Source organism: Sander vitreus, chromosome 5 (genome assembly GCF_031162955.1).
Source record: "Sander vitreus isolate 19-12246 chromosome 5, sanVit1, whole genome shotgun sequence".
NCBI lineage: Eukaryota > Metazoa > Chordata > Actinopteri > Perciformes > Percidae > Sander > Sander vitreus.
Genome location: NC_135859.1, coordinates 23776472 through 23791412, shown reverse-complemented (window position 1 = coordinate 23791412; position 14941 = coordinate 23776472). Strand labels below are relative to the sequence as shown.

General features: G+C 39.2%; 3 protein-coding genes across 3 annotated transcripts in view; 2 read left to right on the top strand and 1 right to left on the bottom strand.

Annotated features, from left to right (window-relative positions):
• Positions 1–819: 819 nt before the first annotated feature.
• Positions 820–4780, top strand: LOC144518419 (uncharacterized). Its single transcript, XM_078251094.1, has 2 exons — positions 820–903; positions 1627–4780. Exon 2 carries the CDS (start codon positions 1634–1636, stop codon positions 3137–3139), a length of 1506 nt encoding a protein of 501 aa, XP_078107220.1. The 5' UTR covers positions 820–903; positions 1627–1633; the 3' UTR covers positions 3140–4780.
• A 101-nt stretch (positions 4781–4881) lies between these two features.
• Positions 4882–10399, top strand: prnpb (prion protein b). Its single transcript, XM_078251095.1, has 2 exons — positions 4882–5219; positions 7285–10399. Exon 2 carries the CDS (start codon positions 7292–7294, stop codon positions 8489–8491), a length of 1200 nt encoding a protein of 399 aa, XP_078107221.1. The 5' UTR covers positions 4882–5219; positions 7285–7291; the 3' UTR covers positions 8492–10399.
• A 1547-nt stretch (positions 10400–11946) lies between these two features.
• The window catches only part of sprn2 (shadow of prion protein 2), a 5305-nt gene continuing 2310 nt past the window's right edge, over positions 11947–14941 (bottom strand). The window contains exon 2 of the mRNA XM_078249764.1: positions 11947–13294. Coding sequence (XP_078105890.1) covers positions 12746–13282 — 537 coding nt within the window. The 5' untranslated portion in view covers positions 13283–13294 and the 3' untranslated portion in view covers positions 11947–12745. The remainder of the gene's footprint in view (positions 13295–14941) is intronic.

Genomic DNA, 14941 nt, shown 5'->3' with positions numbered 1-14941 from the left:
CTACTCCATCATATACACTGATCTTAATTATTGCATATTTTAATACATTTTCCTCCCTATATTCTTTTGTATATATTTTTTATTATTGCCTATATCTATATGAGTCTACCAATCAACTGATGCAACCTGCAGTGCACACTCGCCTACTTATGGTGCGTTCAAATCAACTCAGACGTGTTGTAAGTGCGTACCCCGTGTCCACTACACCCTTGCCAAGGAAACATTTTTTTTTTTTTTTTTTTTTAATATCTCTAAGTGAGGAACTTTATTTCTTCTATGCAAAACCAATCAGTCGGGATTCCTGCACTCTCATCGAATTATAACAAACATTGAGACAATTACGAGGGGGTTGATTTCATCAGTAACTGGCTTACATCTGGCTCTAAAGAAACATCGATAGTTAGACTTGAGACATGGAGGGCGGACATAAAAGAGGACATTGGAAGAAAATTTGTGATGCATCTCAGAAAAAAACAGCAAACTCTAATTTAAAGCTACTCCAATATAATTAGCTGATGCAGACATACACAATAGGGGTGGTTGAAAATGGTTATAAACTTGGAACTACATAGAAACAAACAAGTCCGTCACTCGAGGTAAGCTGAGTCTAAATAATATAATATATAATATAAAGATTCTCTATAACTATGTCTGGTTAGTTGTTAGGGGTGGTGGGCGGGTTCAGCCCGGGTTACCTTGCACGTCAACTGGATTCTCGCGATACCATCTGGCGCGTCAGGTTAGCGGTCGGGGGCGCTCATAGTTATATACACGGGGGGCGCTTACCGGCAAAAGGAGGAGGGGAGAGGAGGAGGGGAGGGGAGGAGGGGGTACATAAAGTTTAGGAAGCACAGGATGATCTAAAGAAAGAAACGGCGGTGTTGTGGACACTGAGGTTACAAGGTCAGTATTTTGTATCCATCTTCTTTTCCATAGCAGGTGTTTCTGTTAATTTTCACAATGCGTCCCCGATCCATCATGGTTTTAAGAATGTGTCTTTCTTGAAACGATTATTGTGTGGTTTGTCGCCAGAGAACAAAGTAAGGCAAGATTTGCGGTGAAATTAGACGATTTACTATCAGATGTAGCCTATGTTCATGTAGTAGGCCTAATTGTATTTCCTTTGAAGGTCATGGGCGTTGAAAACAAAGGCTATAGCCTACATACATATATATATATAATTACAAACTAGCGTGTAAATAGTAACATTTGGCCGCCTGCAGGAAGCTACCAGTCTGAAGGGTATGTGCTATTTTAAGCCTGGCAGCTATGTTGGACCCACAGCTTCATGTTGAGCTAATAGGGTAAAACAGGTGGACAAGGTTTTGTGTGCAAAAACATATCAAGGCTGTTTATGTAAGCTATGTGAACATAATGAAATGTAATGTAGCGAACATGATTTAGGTAAATATATCGTCTCCAAATAGAACTTGCTAAAACTTTTGTCTGTCATCTCTTCTCTTGTAGGCTACTTAAAAGTTGACTTGTTGTATTCTAATTTAATTTGGATTAAATGTTTGCTGTGTTCAGCAGTTCTAGAAGGACTTTTTATTGGTAAAATAATACAAAAAATATTTATTTTTATTCCTTGTAAAATGGTTTCTTCCCTGTTTTTTCCCCCTGCAGTTCAAAGATGAAGCTGACTGGAATAGCTCTGTTGTGTCTCTCCCTTCTTTTGGTTCATATACATTTTTCCTTGGCCAAGAAAAAAGGAGGGTTTGGTTTCTTTAAGAAGACCTCCAAAACCAGTAATCTGGACACTAAGTCTAAGGGTGGAATCCTCAAACAGCCTAAAAAACCTGGACAAGGAGGCTACCCCCAGCAACCAGGCCGACCAGGGGGTTACCCCAACCAAGGAGGTTACCCCCAGCAACCAGGCCGACCAGGGGGTTATCCTAACCAAGGAGGTTACCCCCAGCAACCAGGGGGTTACCCCAACCAAGGAGGTTACCCCCAGCAACCAGGCCGACCAGGGGGTTACCCCAACCAAGGAGGTTACCCCCAGCAACCAGGGGGTTATCCTAACCAAGGAGGTTACCCCCAGCAACCAGGCCGACCAGGGGGTTACCCCAACCAAGGAGGTTACCCCCAGCAACCAGGATACCCAGCTGGAGGTTACCCAGCACAGGGCTACCCATATGGAGGAGGTTATGGCGGTTATGGTGGTCATGGTGGTTATGGTGGTCATGGCAGTTACGATGGTTATGGCAGTCATGCTGGTTATGGAGGTGGATACATGAACTACAACCCAAACAACAAAATCCTGAGCCCTCGCTATGGGGGCAGCTTTGGATATGGGGGCCATGGCACTGGGGTCGGCTCTCCCTTTTCCCACTCAGTTCAGTCGATGGGCATGTATCCCTCTGATAAATCCAGAGGGTTTGGACGCAGTGCAGTGATGGCAGCAGCTGGAGGGGCTATGGCAGGGATGGCCCTGGGCTACGGGCTAGGAAGGTTCCCCCGTCCTCCCTTCCACTTCCACAGCCCCCAAGAGGAGTATTACTACAATCACTACATGTACAGGAAATATGGTACCAAGTCTACTGATAGCAATGACTACAGCAGAGACTACAGCTACAGCAAACCCCCTGAAACCTATGACAGCTACATGGACTCCTGCATGAAGAGAACTGACATTCTGCCTACGGCTAATCAAAAGCCAAACAACAAACCAGCTGTTACCACCACAACTATGATTCCAACTACTTCTGCAACTACAACAACCACTGCTGCCACAGACTCTGGCATTAGCAGCAACACAACAGAGAGCACTGCAGCAGAAAACTCAACGACCACATCTTCAACTCCACTCCCTCTAAATGAGCCTGAAGCCAATCCAGTGCCTCCAGCTTCACAGGTTCTCAGACAATCTGCTACTGATGATGATAATGATGATACAGTTAGCATTGTGGAGATCGGCTACCCGGCACTGATTGAGCAGATGAAGGCCAGGAGATGTGTTGAGCTGTACATGGTCTACTCTGAAAAGTACTTGAAGAAAAGGACGAAGCCCAGCACCACTGGTGGGGTGCAGGGACTGGAGATGGGCTTGCAAGGGCTTTTAGCTGTGATCATCAGTACAACATTGATGCTACTGAACAGCAACATGCCAATACTGCTGAGCTGTGGCCTTTATTAGCATTTAAAGTGATGGATAAATATAGAAATGAGGTGTACAACAAAGAATGTGGTAAAGACATTAACAGCCCCACAGAGTTACGAGCATACTGTAGCTGTAGACTCAGTTGTTTATTTATTTATGTTATTTATTCAAGCCAACTGTCCAGTGTCAGTGCATGAGAGGATTAGTTTGCACCCTGGGGCGAGTAGATGATCTGTCATGGTGATGATCTGTGTAAATGAACAGCTCTGTAATAATGGATATGTGCTTTAAGTGTAATATCCTCCTGAGAACCAAGGAAAATAAGTTTTTTTCCTAATCATATTTTTTGTGATTCCATACATGTTTAGGGTTAAAAAAAACATCTCACAATTTACACATTTTAATTTTTAATTTTTATTTTACAGCATGTCCACTGTAGTGGACAACAGGATCATTTGAGTACGAAAAGAGACAGATTTGGTAGATATAAATTTTACCAGATTATAGAGTTTTATTAACCAAGAATACATACATTTTGGGCTGTAGAGTGATCATTATCCAAGAATACAGACATTTTGATTACAAAATAGACACATTTATCATTCTTGAATCCTTTTCCTTGCATTTTGCAAGGATATCTTCACTATTAAGTATTCAATTGGACTCCAGTCTGCACATGTTGTAGGGTCATCTTGACACAAAGGAAGCCCAGGTAACCCAGATGCAAATCTGATATGAAGGAAAAAATTATAATAAATGATAGGTAATAACAGTTTAAATACTCAATGCAGTTGAATTTAAAATTGTTGAACTGCATCAAACATACATGTTACTCCTGGCCCACAGAGGGCGATGAGTTTCCTGCTCATCCCTGTCTGTATCTGTGTCTGCATCTGTCCCTTCAACTGAGCCTTCTGCATCATCTTCCTCTTCTTCAAGTACTTGTGTAAGTAAACTCAAGGGGTGCTGATGTTGGAGGACTGTCTGATTCAAACAGTGAATATGATATTGAATAATAAGAATATAGTGCATTTTATAATATCTGTGCTTTAGACAGAGGTTTTACATTGTGAGCATAACTGAATATTTGTAATGGATCATATTTTCACAATTTTGTACTAAATGTCACTGAACCTTTATGTAATCAGTATACGGTTCAATGAAGTACAGAAAATCCAATGAGACTGGCTGATTATGATTTCTGCTGGTATACTGTACTAGTTTATTTGGATAAAACACTCTCCCTAAGTATCTATGCATGTAACACTTGCATACTTACATTGGAATCAATGCAAAGAAGCACTTTTTCTAATATGTATGTATGTTGGATGATGTTTGTAAAAACAAAATACAAGAAAATCTCCATATGTGCTGCCCATGCTTTGTACAGTGTGTTGTATGTTTTGGGATACGTTTTTATATACTTGCCTCCCGCTACCCTTCTATCCAATGTTTTGCCTCTCTGTGGTAGCTTGTGAATGCTTAAGTGCTCTTAAAATGTAGCCTCTCTGATTTACTAATTACATCTGATGAACTGATGGAAGTAAAAATCCAGATAATTTAGTTTTATTTCTCTGTGAGAATATAACTCTTGTCCTGTGTTGGTGATAGTAGTAAAACAATATATGCATATGAAAATGTAGCATTATTACTGTAAGAAAACCACTGTAACCACAACATATTTGGCTTCTTTGGTCTGATTTTTATTTTGTAGAAACTGGTGGTTATGGGTTTACATAATTATCCATCACAGAACGTTTTTAATGTAAGTTTAAGTGTGTATGTATTCACTAATTGTTGCCCTACACCTGTAGCTCCATACTATTATGTGTGCTGTGGTGATTTTCTGTATGAAGTCGACAACATCACAGGGTTGAGGATGCTGGAAAATGTCAAGTGAAACCCCGCCCCATCTTCTGTTTCTATGCGACCCACATCCGTTCTTATAATACATCCATGCCCAGATCCCCTGTGCCGCGTTACGTCATATGGAATTATCCATTTTCAAAACTGGAGACGTTTGAACTAGCTACATCAACACTAACAGTACCAAAGACGACCCGCGACACTGAAGCTAAATAACACGGGAAAAGGCATCCAACAGTCGTCACTTAAGGTAAGGCTAGTCCTTTATTTAAAGTAACAGCACCATTTTAATGTTGTTTGGTGGATAAAATGGCATTGTTTTTACCTCACGCGAACATTTCTGTCTGTAATGAAACCAACGCTTTCCTGCCAGTGTGTACATTTCTCTCGATAGTTTGACACTGACAAGCGCCATGTTTTAACGGAATAAAGGGTAGCTATAGTGAGTGCAATGTCAACAAGGTAGTACTGTCTGTATGCAGTATGTATTTATAAATAATCAGTGTCTGGATTGCTTTGGGCTGAGCTGTTTGACGTTCTCCGGATTATTGTTGCATCAATATCATCACCCCCATCATAAAACCTTTAGGTGTTATTGTCGTTGCTACACCGGTTTTTTATATTATGTACTGACTGGTTTGCCTTCAGAGGGAGACGATTCATTTCCAGTCATGAAAAGTCATTTTATGGTAAAATTGGACCAATTAATGAAATTACTAGCAAATAGATCGATTAATAATGAATTTACAAAAAAAAAATACATCGCTTAATTGTGACGTGTACTATCCCATAATTATTAGTTAGCATCTCATAATCACGAGGTCCTTATCTTTTAAGGACGAGACACGGATCTCGTCATCATGAGAGTCTTATCTAACGCTAATAAATGCAGCCGTTGTCAATGCTGCAGTTGGTTGTCACAGTAACGTAAGTTAGTTATGTGAATCGGCACCACACGATGTTTTTTTAGCCAAAATTTAATGCTAACGCCCATATTTCTGTATTTTGAGTGTTAAATGTGCAGTGAGCACTGAGCAGCTAACGAGAGACGTGTTTGAGTTATGTCTTATCAAAGTGAGTTTGCACACAACAACTCAGGCGATCAGGGAGGGGCTATCACGGGTTGCTATGGAAACAGTTGTAGTCTAACGTTACTTCCACTGGTTGACAGCAAATACTGAAACTTCAAGAGCCATTCATAAACTAATGCTTGTATTTGAAACAATGAAGTGATCCAGGAGCTGGTGGACTGAGAACAGATTACACTATAAACTGTCAGATAATGCAAGGAATATGTACATATGCCATGATGGGCTCTGGGAAATATTTCCCAGAGCCCATCATGGCATATAGCCTATTATATATAATGGTCATTTCTCACAATTTTGTGAGATAAATGATTATTGGGAAAAATATGTTGATTAATTGACAATAAAATTGTTGAAGCCCTAATAAAATCTTCCATCGTGCTATGTGTAATTTTGTTTTTCATGATATTGAGTGATATAATAAAAAGGCTAATTTTAGATACAAAATACTTTATGACACTGATGTAAAAATGTAATATGACTATACTATATCAGTCCTACTCATTCATTTGCAACATTGCCCACTATAGCCCTATACACCCAGAAATATTAAAGTGATAGCTACTATTGTATAAACAGTATGGCAAAACCTTTGATGGTAGACCGATTTAAATAATCTCATTGTATATGTCATAAAATTGCCCAGCTCTAAATCAGGCAGTGTCTCTGATATGGTTGTGGAAACAGATTTGTATATATGACATTTTCTTTCTCATTATTAAAAAATATAATTTTTTTAGCCACTGAACGAAAAATTACAGTGTCGAGGCTTTGTAACAGTGTTGTTTACAGGGGACTAAAAAGATTACCGCTTGGTCACCTGCAGTAACATTAAGCTCGCAGTGCACTGTGCTATTTCAAGCCAACCTGGAAACCTAATTTTGGACCCACAACTCTGTGTTGAAACCATGTTGAGACTGTCCCTAAAATTCTATAATAATTTAATCTTTAACGGGAGGGGAGCGGAAGCGTGTTCACCCGTGACGCCCGTAACATAAACAACGCTTTTGGTTCTGTATTTTTTTAATACATGCATGTTCTCTCGTACGTCAAAGTTGCAATAAGGTGCAACTCCTATTTACTATTTTACTACGTACAGAAAGACAGACTCTCATAAATAAGACGACTAAGGCTAACATTATAAATCCCATTTATTATTATCTCATATTTTCCTAAACCTTTTCTCCCTTTCTTAATTTTCCTTTTCTCTCCTGACCCTCCCTACAGGGCGAAGATGAATTCATTATCTGTGCTGTGTCTGTCACTTCTCTTGTTTCATACTCACTTTTCACTGGCCAGGAAAGGAGGCAGCTTTGGGAAAGGCAGCTTCGGCTCAAAGAAGTCCTCCTCACACAACAGAGGCAGCACCAACACTAACAGTAATGCAGGTAAAAAAAATAATCAGGGCTCCAGCTCTCAGGGTGGATACCCCAAACAGCCTGGACAACCCAATCAGGGAGGCTACCCTATGCAATCAGGCAGACCTGGGTATCCAGGTAATTACCCCCAGCAGCCAGGTGGAGGCTACCATAACCAGTTTCCAGCACGGGGCTCCCCGTACAGTCATGGTGGTTATGGAGGTGGATACATGAACTACAACCCAAACAACAAAGTCCTGAGCCCTCGCTATGGGGGCAGCTTTGGATATGGGGGCCATGGTGCTGGGGGCGGCTCTCCCTTTTCCCACTCAGTTCAGTCGATGGGCATGTATCCCTCTGATAAATCCAGAGGGTTTGGACGCAGTGCAGTGATGGCAGCAGCTGGAGGGGCTATGGCAGGGATGGCCCTGGGCTACGGGCTAGGAAGGTTCCCCCGTCCCCACTACCAGTTCCACAACAGCCAAGAGGAGCAATACTACAACAACTACATGTACAGGAAATATGGCACCAAGTCTACTGATAGCAATGATTACAGCAGAGACTACAGCTACAGCAAACCCCCTGAAACCTATGACAGCTACATGGACTCCTGCATGAAGAGAACCGACATTCTGCCTGCGGAGAATCAAAAGCCAGACATCAAACCAGCTGTTACCACCACAACTTCTGTCACCCCGGCTCCACACACTGGCACAGGCAACAACACAACGGAAACCAACAACACTGCAGCAGATAATTCCTCAACCACTGCACCTTCAGGTACACGACCCCTAAATCAGCCTGTAGCCAATCCTGTGCCAACAGCTTCACAGGCTGTCAGTAGTGCTGAAGACGATGATACAGTTAGCATTGTGGAGATCGGCTACCCGGCACTGATTGAGCAGATGAAGGCCAGGAGATGTGTTGAGCTGTACATGGTCTACTCTGAAAAGTACTTGAAGAGAGTGACGGGTGGCGTGCAGGGATTGAGTATGGGCTCGCGAGGGCTTTTAGCTGTGGTCATTAGTACTACACTGATGCTATTGAATAGCAACATGCTAGTGCTGCTGCACTGAGGCTTTTATTAGCAGTGGAAGTGATGGATAATGTTTTAAAGGAATTAAGGTAATGGGTGGAAATGCTTAGGGAGAGAGGAACCTCTTGCCTTTTAAGGAGTTTCTTTACTGTGTGTGGATTTCTACATTTTTATTTTTTCTTAATATTTAAGCAATACATTCTCATGCATGTGCTTAAATGGCACCACACAGCTGACAGGACAAAGAGAAAGAGTCCACAATCTAATACTAAAAGCTTGGTGAAGTAGTCTGGCCCATTAATTACCATTTAGATTTAATTGAACATGCTGTCTAGCCATTAGAGATACAATTACAACAAACACTTTTTATTGTTTGACTGTAGAACAATCTCTGCCTACAAGTTAACAAAACCCCCACATTGTACGCTCTCTAGCCACAGAAATAATCAGTGGCACTACCACTGACTTGTCTTTCTGCGTTTGTGATGTGTGTTTCAGAAAGAAATTGCTTTTTAAAATGTATTCAAGAAAACCGGGTCTTTGTTGGGTTGCTTTTTGTCTCAGAGAAAAAAAGCATCTGAGAGGGGTTAGTTTGCACCTGTGGAGCTGGTACAGACCCTGTCATGGTGATAATCTGCATAATTTTTTTAACAAACAACAATAATGGACATTTTTTAGGTTTTTTAAGTATGATATGAGTATGTTAACTACAGGGAGGTTGATGTTGGAGGACTGTCTGATTCAAAGACAGTTCAACGAGTTGGTTAGGGAATAGTGTTTTAAAACTGGACTTTCATTTGTGAAATATTTATTTATTAGTCTACTATTACAAATATAACTGCTTCAGACTGAAACGTTCTACACTAAGAGCATGACTATTTGTAATGGATCAATATCTACTCATTTCATATAAGGTCTATTGAAACACAGAAACTAAAACCAAAAAGACTATAACTTTATTTGGATAAACAGACCCTCTAAACATACAGACAATAGTATGCATGCTGTCATCCTAACACTTCTTAAAATATGTATTATTATTTGGAATCAAAACAAAATAAAGTGGGCTTTTCCTGAATACTCATGTATGTTGTTTTAACCTTTTCCATGTGTACTGCCCTTGCCTTTTACAGCGTGTGTATTTTCAGATTTTTTTTGTATACACTTGCCTCCTTCCTCCCTTCTTTTTTGTCTTCCTCTTTTGTCTCTGGGCTATTTCCTGAGCCAAATTCATCTCCAAATCCTACTGAATGTCATCTTTCATTATCAGTTGAGTTAATGGTTACTAAGCCTGCATATCAAGATATGTAAAGTACAGTACATAGGATTTATACAATCATTTTTCTATTTTTTTTTTAAAATTCTAATCATAAAAGCTGATTACTTAAAAAAAAACTATGTAAAAGGTACTCTCTGGAGTTTAATTGCAAACAGTTCAAATTCAAAATGTCTCTACAGGGTATGACAAATTGTAATCTGAAAAATAAAGACTGTCAGACAAATGTAGCTGAGTAAAAAGTACAATATTTCCCTCTGAAATGTAAATACTCAAGTACAAGCACCTCAAATTTGTACTTTGTAGTAAATGTACTTAGTTACATTCCACCACGGCAGAGTGCCGTCATGACCACTATAACCAGGCGATTCACATTTCAGCAGCAGTCACTAAACTACAATTACAACAAACACTTTTTATTGTCTGACTGTAGAACAATCTGATCAAAAACCCCACAGTGTACCTTTTAATGTGTTGGTATATGTATCCTATGTTATCTTATATCTGGCTTTGAATGTATTTGAATGTGCACATATACCGCTTTTAAAGACATGGATGCCTTTTACTCTGAGGGATCACATTTACTGTGCTGCTGCAGCTTTTACTGACTACTGAGGCTTGACTTGCACTTTTTGCTTGTCTTGTCAAATAAACTTATAAACTTTACTAATACTACACTGCATTTGTGGATATTTGTTTTATGACTTTTTTTGAATTGGGTGTGGAAGGAGTTTTTGACTGAAAATTACCATTGTATGAAAAGCTTTTGTGGAGATCAGTTTGATGATATAAAACATTTGAATAATCAGGCTGAACCTTCTGGTGGATGGAGCTCAAATTATTTAATGTCTGATAAGGCCTATTACAATACTAAAGGGCAACCACGAGAATGATCCATCTGAATTTTCAGAAACACTCAGTCAACTGGTTACTAATACTCACAGTAAAAATATAAAAAGTCTCTTTTAGGAATATCTCATATACTGAACATGAGGGCTGTGTTAACTCTCTGTGTTTCAGGTCTGAGCTTGTAATGAAGCATGGTTATTGAATGTGAAAGGGCATCAGATTTTAAGATGACTACTACTAAGCTGTGGAGGACAGAGTAGATGGCAAACAGAAGCACTGGTGTGATCTCATCGGCTGAGATCTCATTAAGCTGAGGAAGTGATACAAGCCTGCAGGCCGGTAAATGTCAGCTAACAGGCTGAGTCATGCAGCACTACAGGGCACCCTCAGGGGTTCCATATGTTGATTAAAGAACAGGCTTAATGGAACTGGTAGATTTTGTAATATGAGCTGTTGATGGAAAATAAATAACTGGACTTTAGTTTTCCATATACTGCATGTTGCCTGCTTTTGTTGTTAAGAGCTGGTAAGAGTACTAGACTATTATACTCATGTAATACTTGGATAAAAGTAAAAAAAATAGGTCAGTTAGAATGTACTCTTTGAGTAAATGTTACTGTGTTGCAGTTTAAAAAAAGAGGGGTAAAGAAAATGTAATGATGATATATGACACTACTGTTAAATTCAAGTTCACCTTTTGGCTACAGAATAAATTGCATTCAGTGTATAAAAGGTATACAGTACTGTTGGAACAACACCAGCAGCATAACCCCTGATGTCCAAACAAACAATAAGTTCCTTTTCTATAGGATGGCACTTTACAGCCTGTTCATACATCTGATTATCAATTATAAATATACAACCGCCTTCCTCAGTGTAACTTTACAAGAACTAACCAGACAAGAGGACAAAACTCAGACAATTAAAAAAATAAAATCGACAATAAATAACAACTGGACACTGAGGCAACAAGCAATATTAAGCCACACAAATTAAATAACCTGACACTTCAATCAACAGTAGAATAAAACATTACTATCGCAAACAACACAGATAAACAATAGAAACTCCAGCGCAGCTGCACAAACACATATTAAAGCAATAGGACACACACAGGGTAGCATCTGTTGGTCACAAACATGGTGGGTGAGTGTGTTTGATTTGGGTCACACTGTCTTTGTTGACACTCATGTGGAGAATGAGATCAGCGAGTGTATTGTACACAAGACACACCAACAGCTTACTGCAGCAAGTCTAATCTCTGGATTGTCACTTAAAAATGTACATATATATATATATATATATATATATATATATATATATATATATATATATATATATATATATATATATTCTAAACACGCCATGCTCTCTTTTTTCAATAATGTAGACACAATTCAACACAAATGTTTGTTCTAAGTTTTTTTTAATTGATATAACAATTATAAACATGGAAGCCCATTTTTCTTTTTTACATAAAAGTCTACAAAATGGCATAAAACATGTACTTTAATTAGGTAAAGTATACATATACAAGCAACGTACTGAAAAAGTAACACTTTAGTACTCTCGTTTATTTTTTTAATATGCAGAGCAGACAATATGAAACAGAAAGTAAAAAGTCTAAAATATAAACCTATAATGAAATTTACTGAGAAATGGCATTATCATATGAAGTGTTTAGCTGCTCTTAAACTCTGCTCCTGACATGACTTCTTGAGGTAAACTTAACCACATCTAATTTATTCCTGGTCTATCTTCACAGATTCCTTATTGAGAAAACATATTGACCAAAAATACTCATCAAAAGTATAAAAAGACTAGCCTCTTTTAAAGGAGAGTCAAACTATCTCACGGCTCTGACATACAGTATTTCTACAGGAGGTGGTTTGTTCATCAGTACGCCTGCAGACTGAAGCATGGTGTCACACTGACATGTTGTAAAGGTTAAATGGGTCCACTTCCTCCACCTGTCCTCATGGAGGGTCACTGAAGTATCGAAAAAGAAAAAAACTTGCCACAGCTGTTCATTATTTAAGGGTCATATTTTAGGTCACATTAGACTTTAAACTGAAAATAGTTCTGTTTTCCGCCAGGTTGTGGGTTGTTTTTATTGAAGGTTTGTTTGGACCTGTGTGTGTTTTTGGGATCCCAGCTCTGTCTCCAGCTCTACATGACTGCCACCCAGTGGCCCATCAGCAGGGATATCAGGGAGCCGATGACAACGATGATACTGTTGTAGATGGGGCCGCTGGATGCTGCAGTGTAGTACTCCATATCTCCAGAGCCCTCTGACTCGTAGCCAGGCCTGGGGCCGTAGCCACCACCAACTCCATATCGTGGGTAGCCATACCCCCCTCCATATCCTCCATACCCTCCACCATATCCTCCTCCATATCCTCCATATCCTCCACCATACCCAGGGCGGCTCAGGGCAGACCCAATCATTGCTCCTCCTATAGCGCCCGCTGCAGCTGCCCCGGCTACTTTTCCTGCACTGGGGCCACTGCTCTGGACCGGTCTGTAGGCCTGGCCACCCCCACCGCCCCAGCCCCGGCTGTAGCCACCACCTCTGTTAAATCCACCACCTCCAAAACCACCACGACCACCACCACCACCACGCCGGGCTTCAGAGCTGGGTAACAGTGTGGCAAGGAGCAGCAGGCAGAGGGCCACTGTGAGGGGGAGCTTCTGCAGGACAGCCATGATTTATGGGTCCTGTAAAAATAAGACAAAGGAAACATTATTAGGAAGTGTAAATGTGTTACTTTTCTGTTTCTGTTCATTTTAGTTTGTTAGTTTGTTACATGCTCTGAAATTATTCTGTGATAAAAAATAGCACTACCACAGTACATCAATACTCTAATAATATTTTATAGAGCACTTTTCAAGCAGGAAGCACAGTTTCCCAGAGTTTGTAAACTAAAGACAATCACAGGACATAAGCACATTTCCATGAGAAAAAAACAGAAGGTTAATGTCTTTGTTCCCAAGGCTTATTCCTCTTATCCGTCCCTAAAGTCCGCACTGAACGAGGTGGAACGTTTTGTTGCATGAACCTTCGTGAGTTGGTCTCACTATTTGCTTTTAAAGTCATTTTAAATGACATGGAGGGCGGCACATCTGGCTGTAAATGTCTCTGACTGATTGATCTGTTTGATCCCTGATGTAGATAACTTCTTGCGAACATTGTTGAATATTTTGATATTTTATGATCCTGTAATTTATTGCGTATTTTCATAGTGAATTGTTATATGTTTCATGTCTGAAAAGAAAAAAAAGACATCAGCAGCACTAAAAACAAATGCATTAAGGTAAGAAACAGTCATTATATAGTGTATAAAAAAGAAGAAATATATAATAAGAGTAAACATCAAGAAGAAAGGCCATTCTGTCAAGAACATTCAGTAACTTACTTTTTAAATAATGGTCACCCTTTTAAATACTGGTAAGTAAACAAACAAGTCCTGCATTCAAAATGTACAAGTACAAGTACCAATTAAGTATTTTAAGCAAAATATGCTTGAAGTATTAAAAGTATTAATTATATTATTTTATTATATAATATAGTATTCATTATACGAAATGGCCAATTTAAGAGTGTAATATATTATTAATAATAATAATAATAATAATAATAAAAATAATCATCATTTATAGACATTATCAATGTCAAATACTGGAGCAAAAAGTACAATAACGGCCTCTGAAATGAAGTAGAAAATGGAAATACTTAAGTAAATATACTTAATTATTCTAGTGCCTGAAGTACATTGCACATGGAATTAGGGTTGCACGATATTGACAAAATGAGATATTGCGATATCAATATTAATTTCGATATTTTTAAACATATGTAAAATTACAAAAGTTACGGGAAAACGCATCAAAATAGATTCATAACAAATTAAACAAGTTTTCTTACAACAAGGTTTATTTCAACTGACTGTCATATTGGACTGGTACAACATGAATAAATAAATAAGGACCATGTCTACAGAACAGGACATGTTTTACTGGTTGTACAGTATAAAATAGATAAATAAATAAATAAAGAGAACAGGACACAACTTTTCTTTCTCTTCTCTGATTCGTTCCATTTTGTTGTCTCTATCTATTTCTTCACTTACACTGTCACTCTGTCAAAATATGCACACACGTCACGTGGTCCGCTCCATAGGGTTTGTCATGTAGTGGACCCGTGCGCTGACGTGCACTAACATGTGAAAGTGGCACGATAACTGGCCAATGAAACATGATCATTTTAACGTTTCAAGCGAGCTCTACATCAAACACAACTAAGCCACACAGCCAACGGACGGGACGCAGCACTCCACAAAATAAACAAAATATTGCATACTTATT

Bases quoted from the DNA above. Each gene is read 5' to 3' on its own strand.
- LOC144518419 (XM_078251094.1), top strand. From the start codon at position 1,634: ATGAAGCTGACTGGAATAGCTCTGTTGTGTCTCTCCCTTCTTTTGGTT.
- prnpb (XM_078251095.1), top strand. From the start codon at position 7,292: ATGAATTCATTATCTGTGCTGTGTCTGTCACTTCTCTTGTTTCATACT.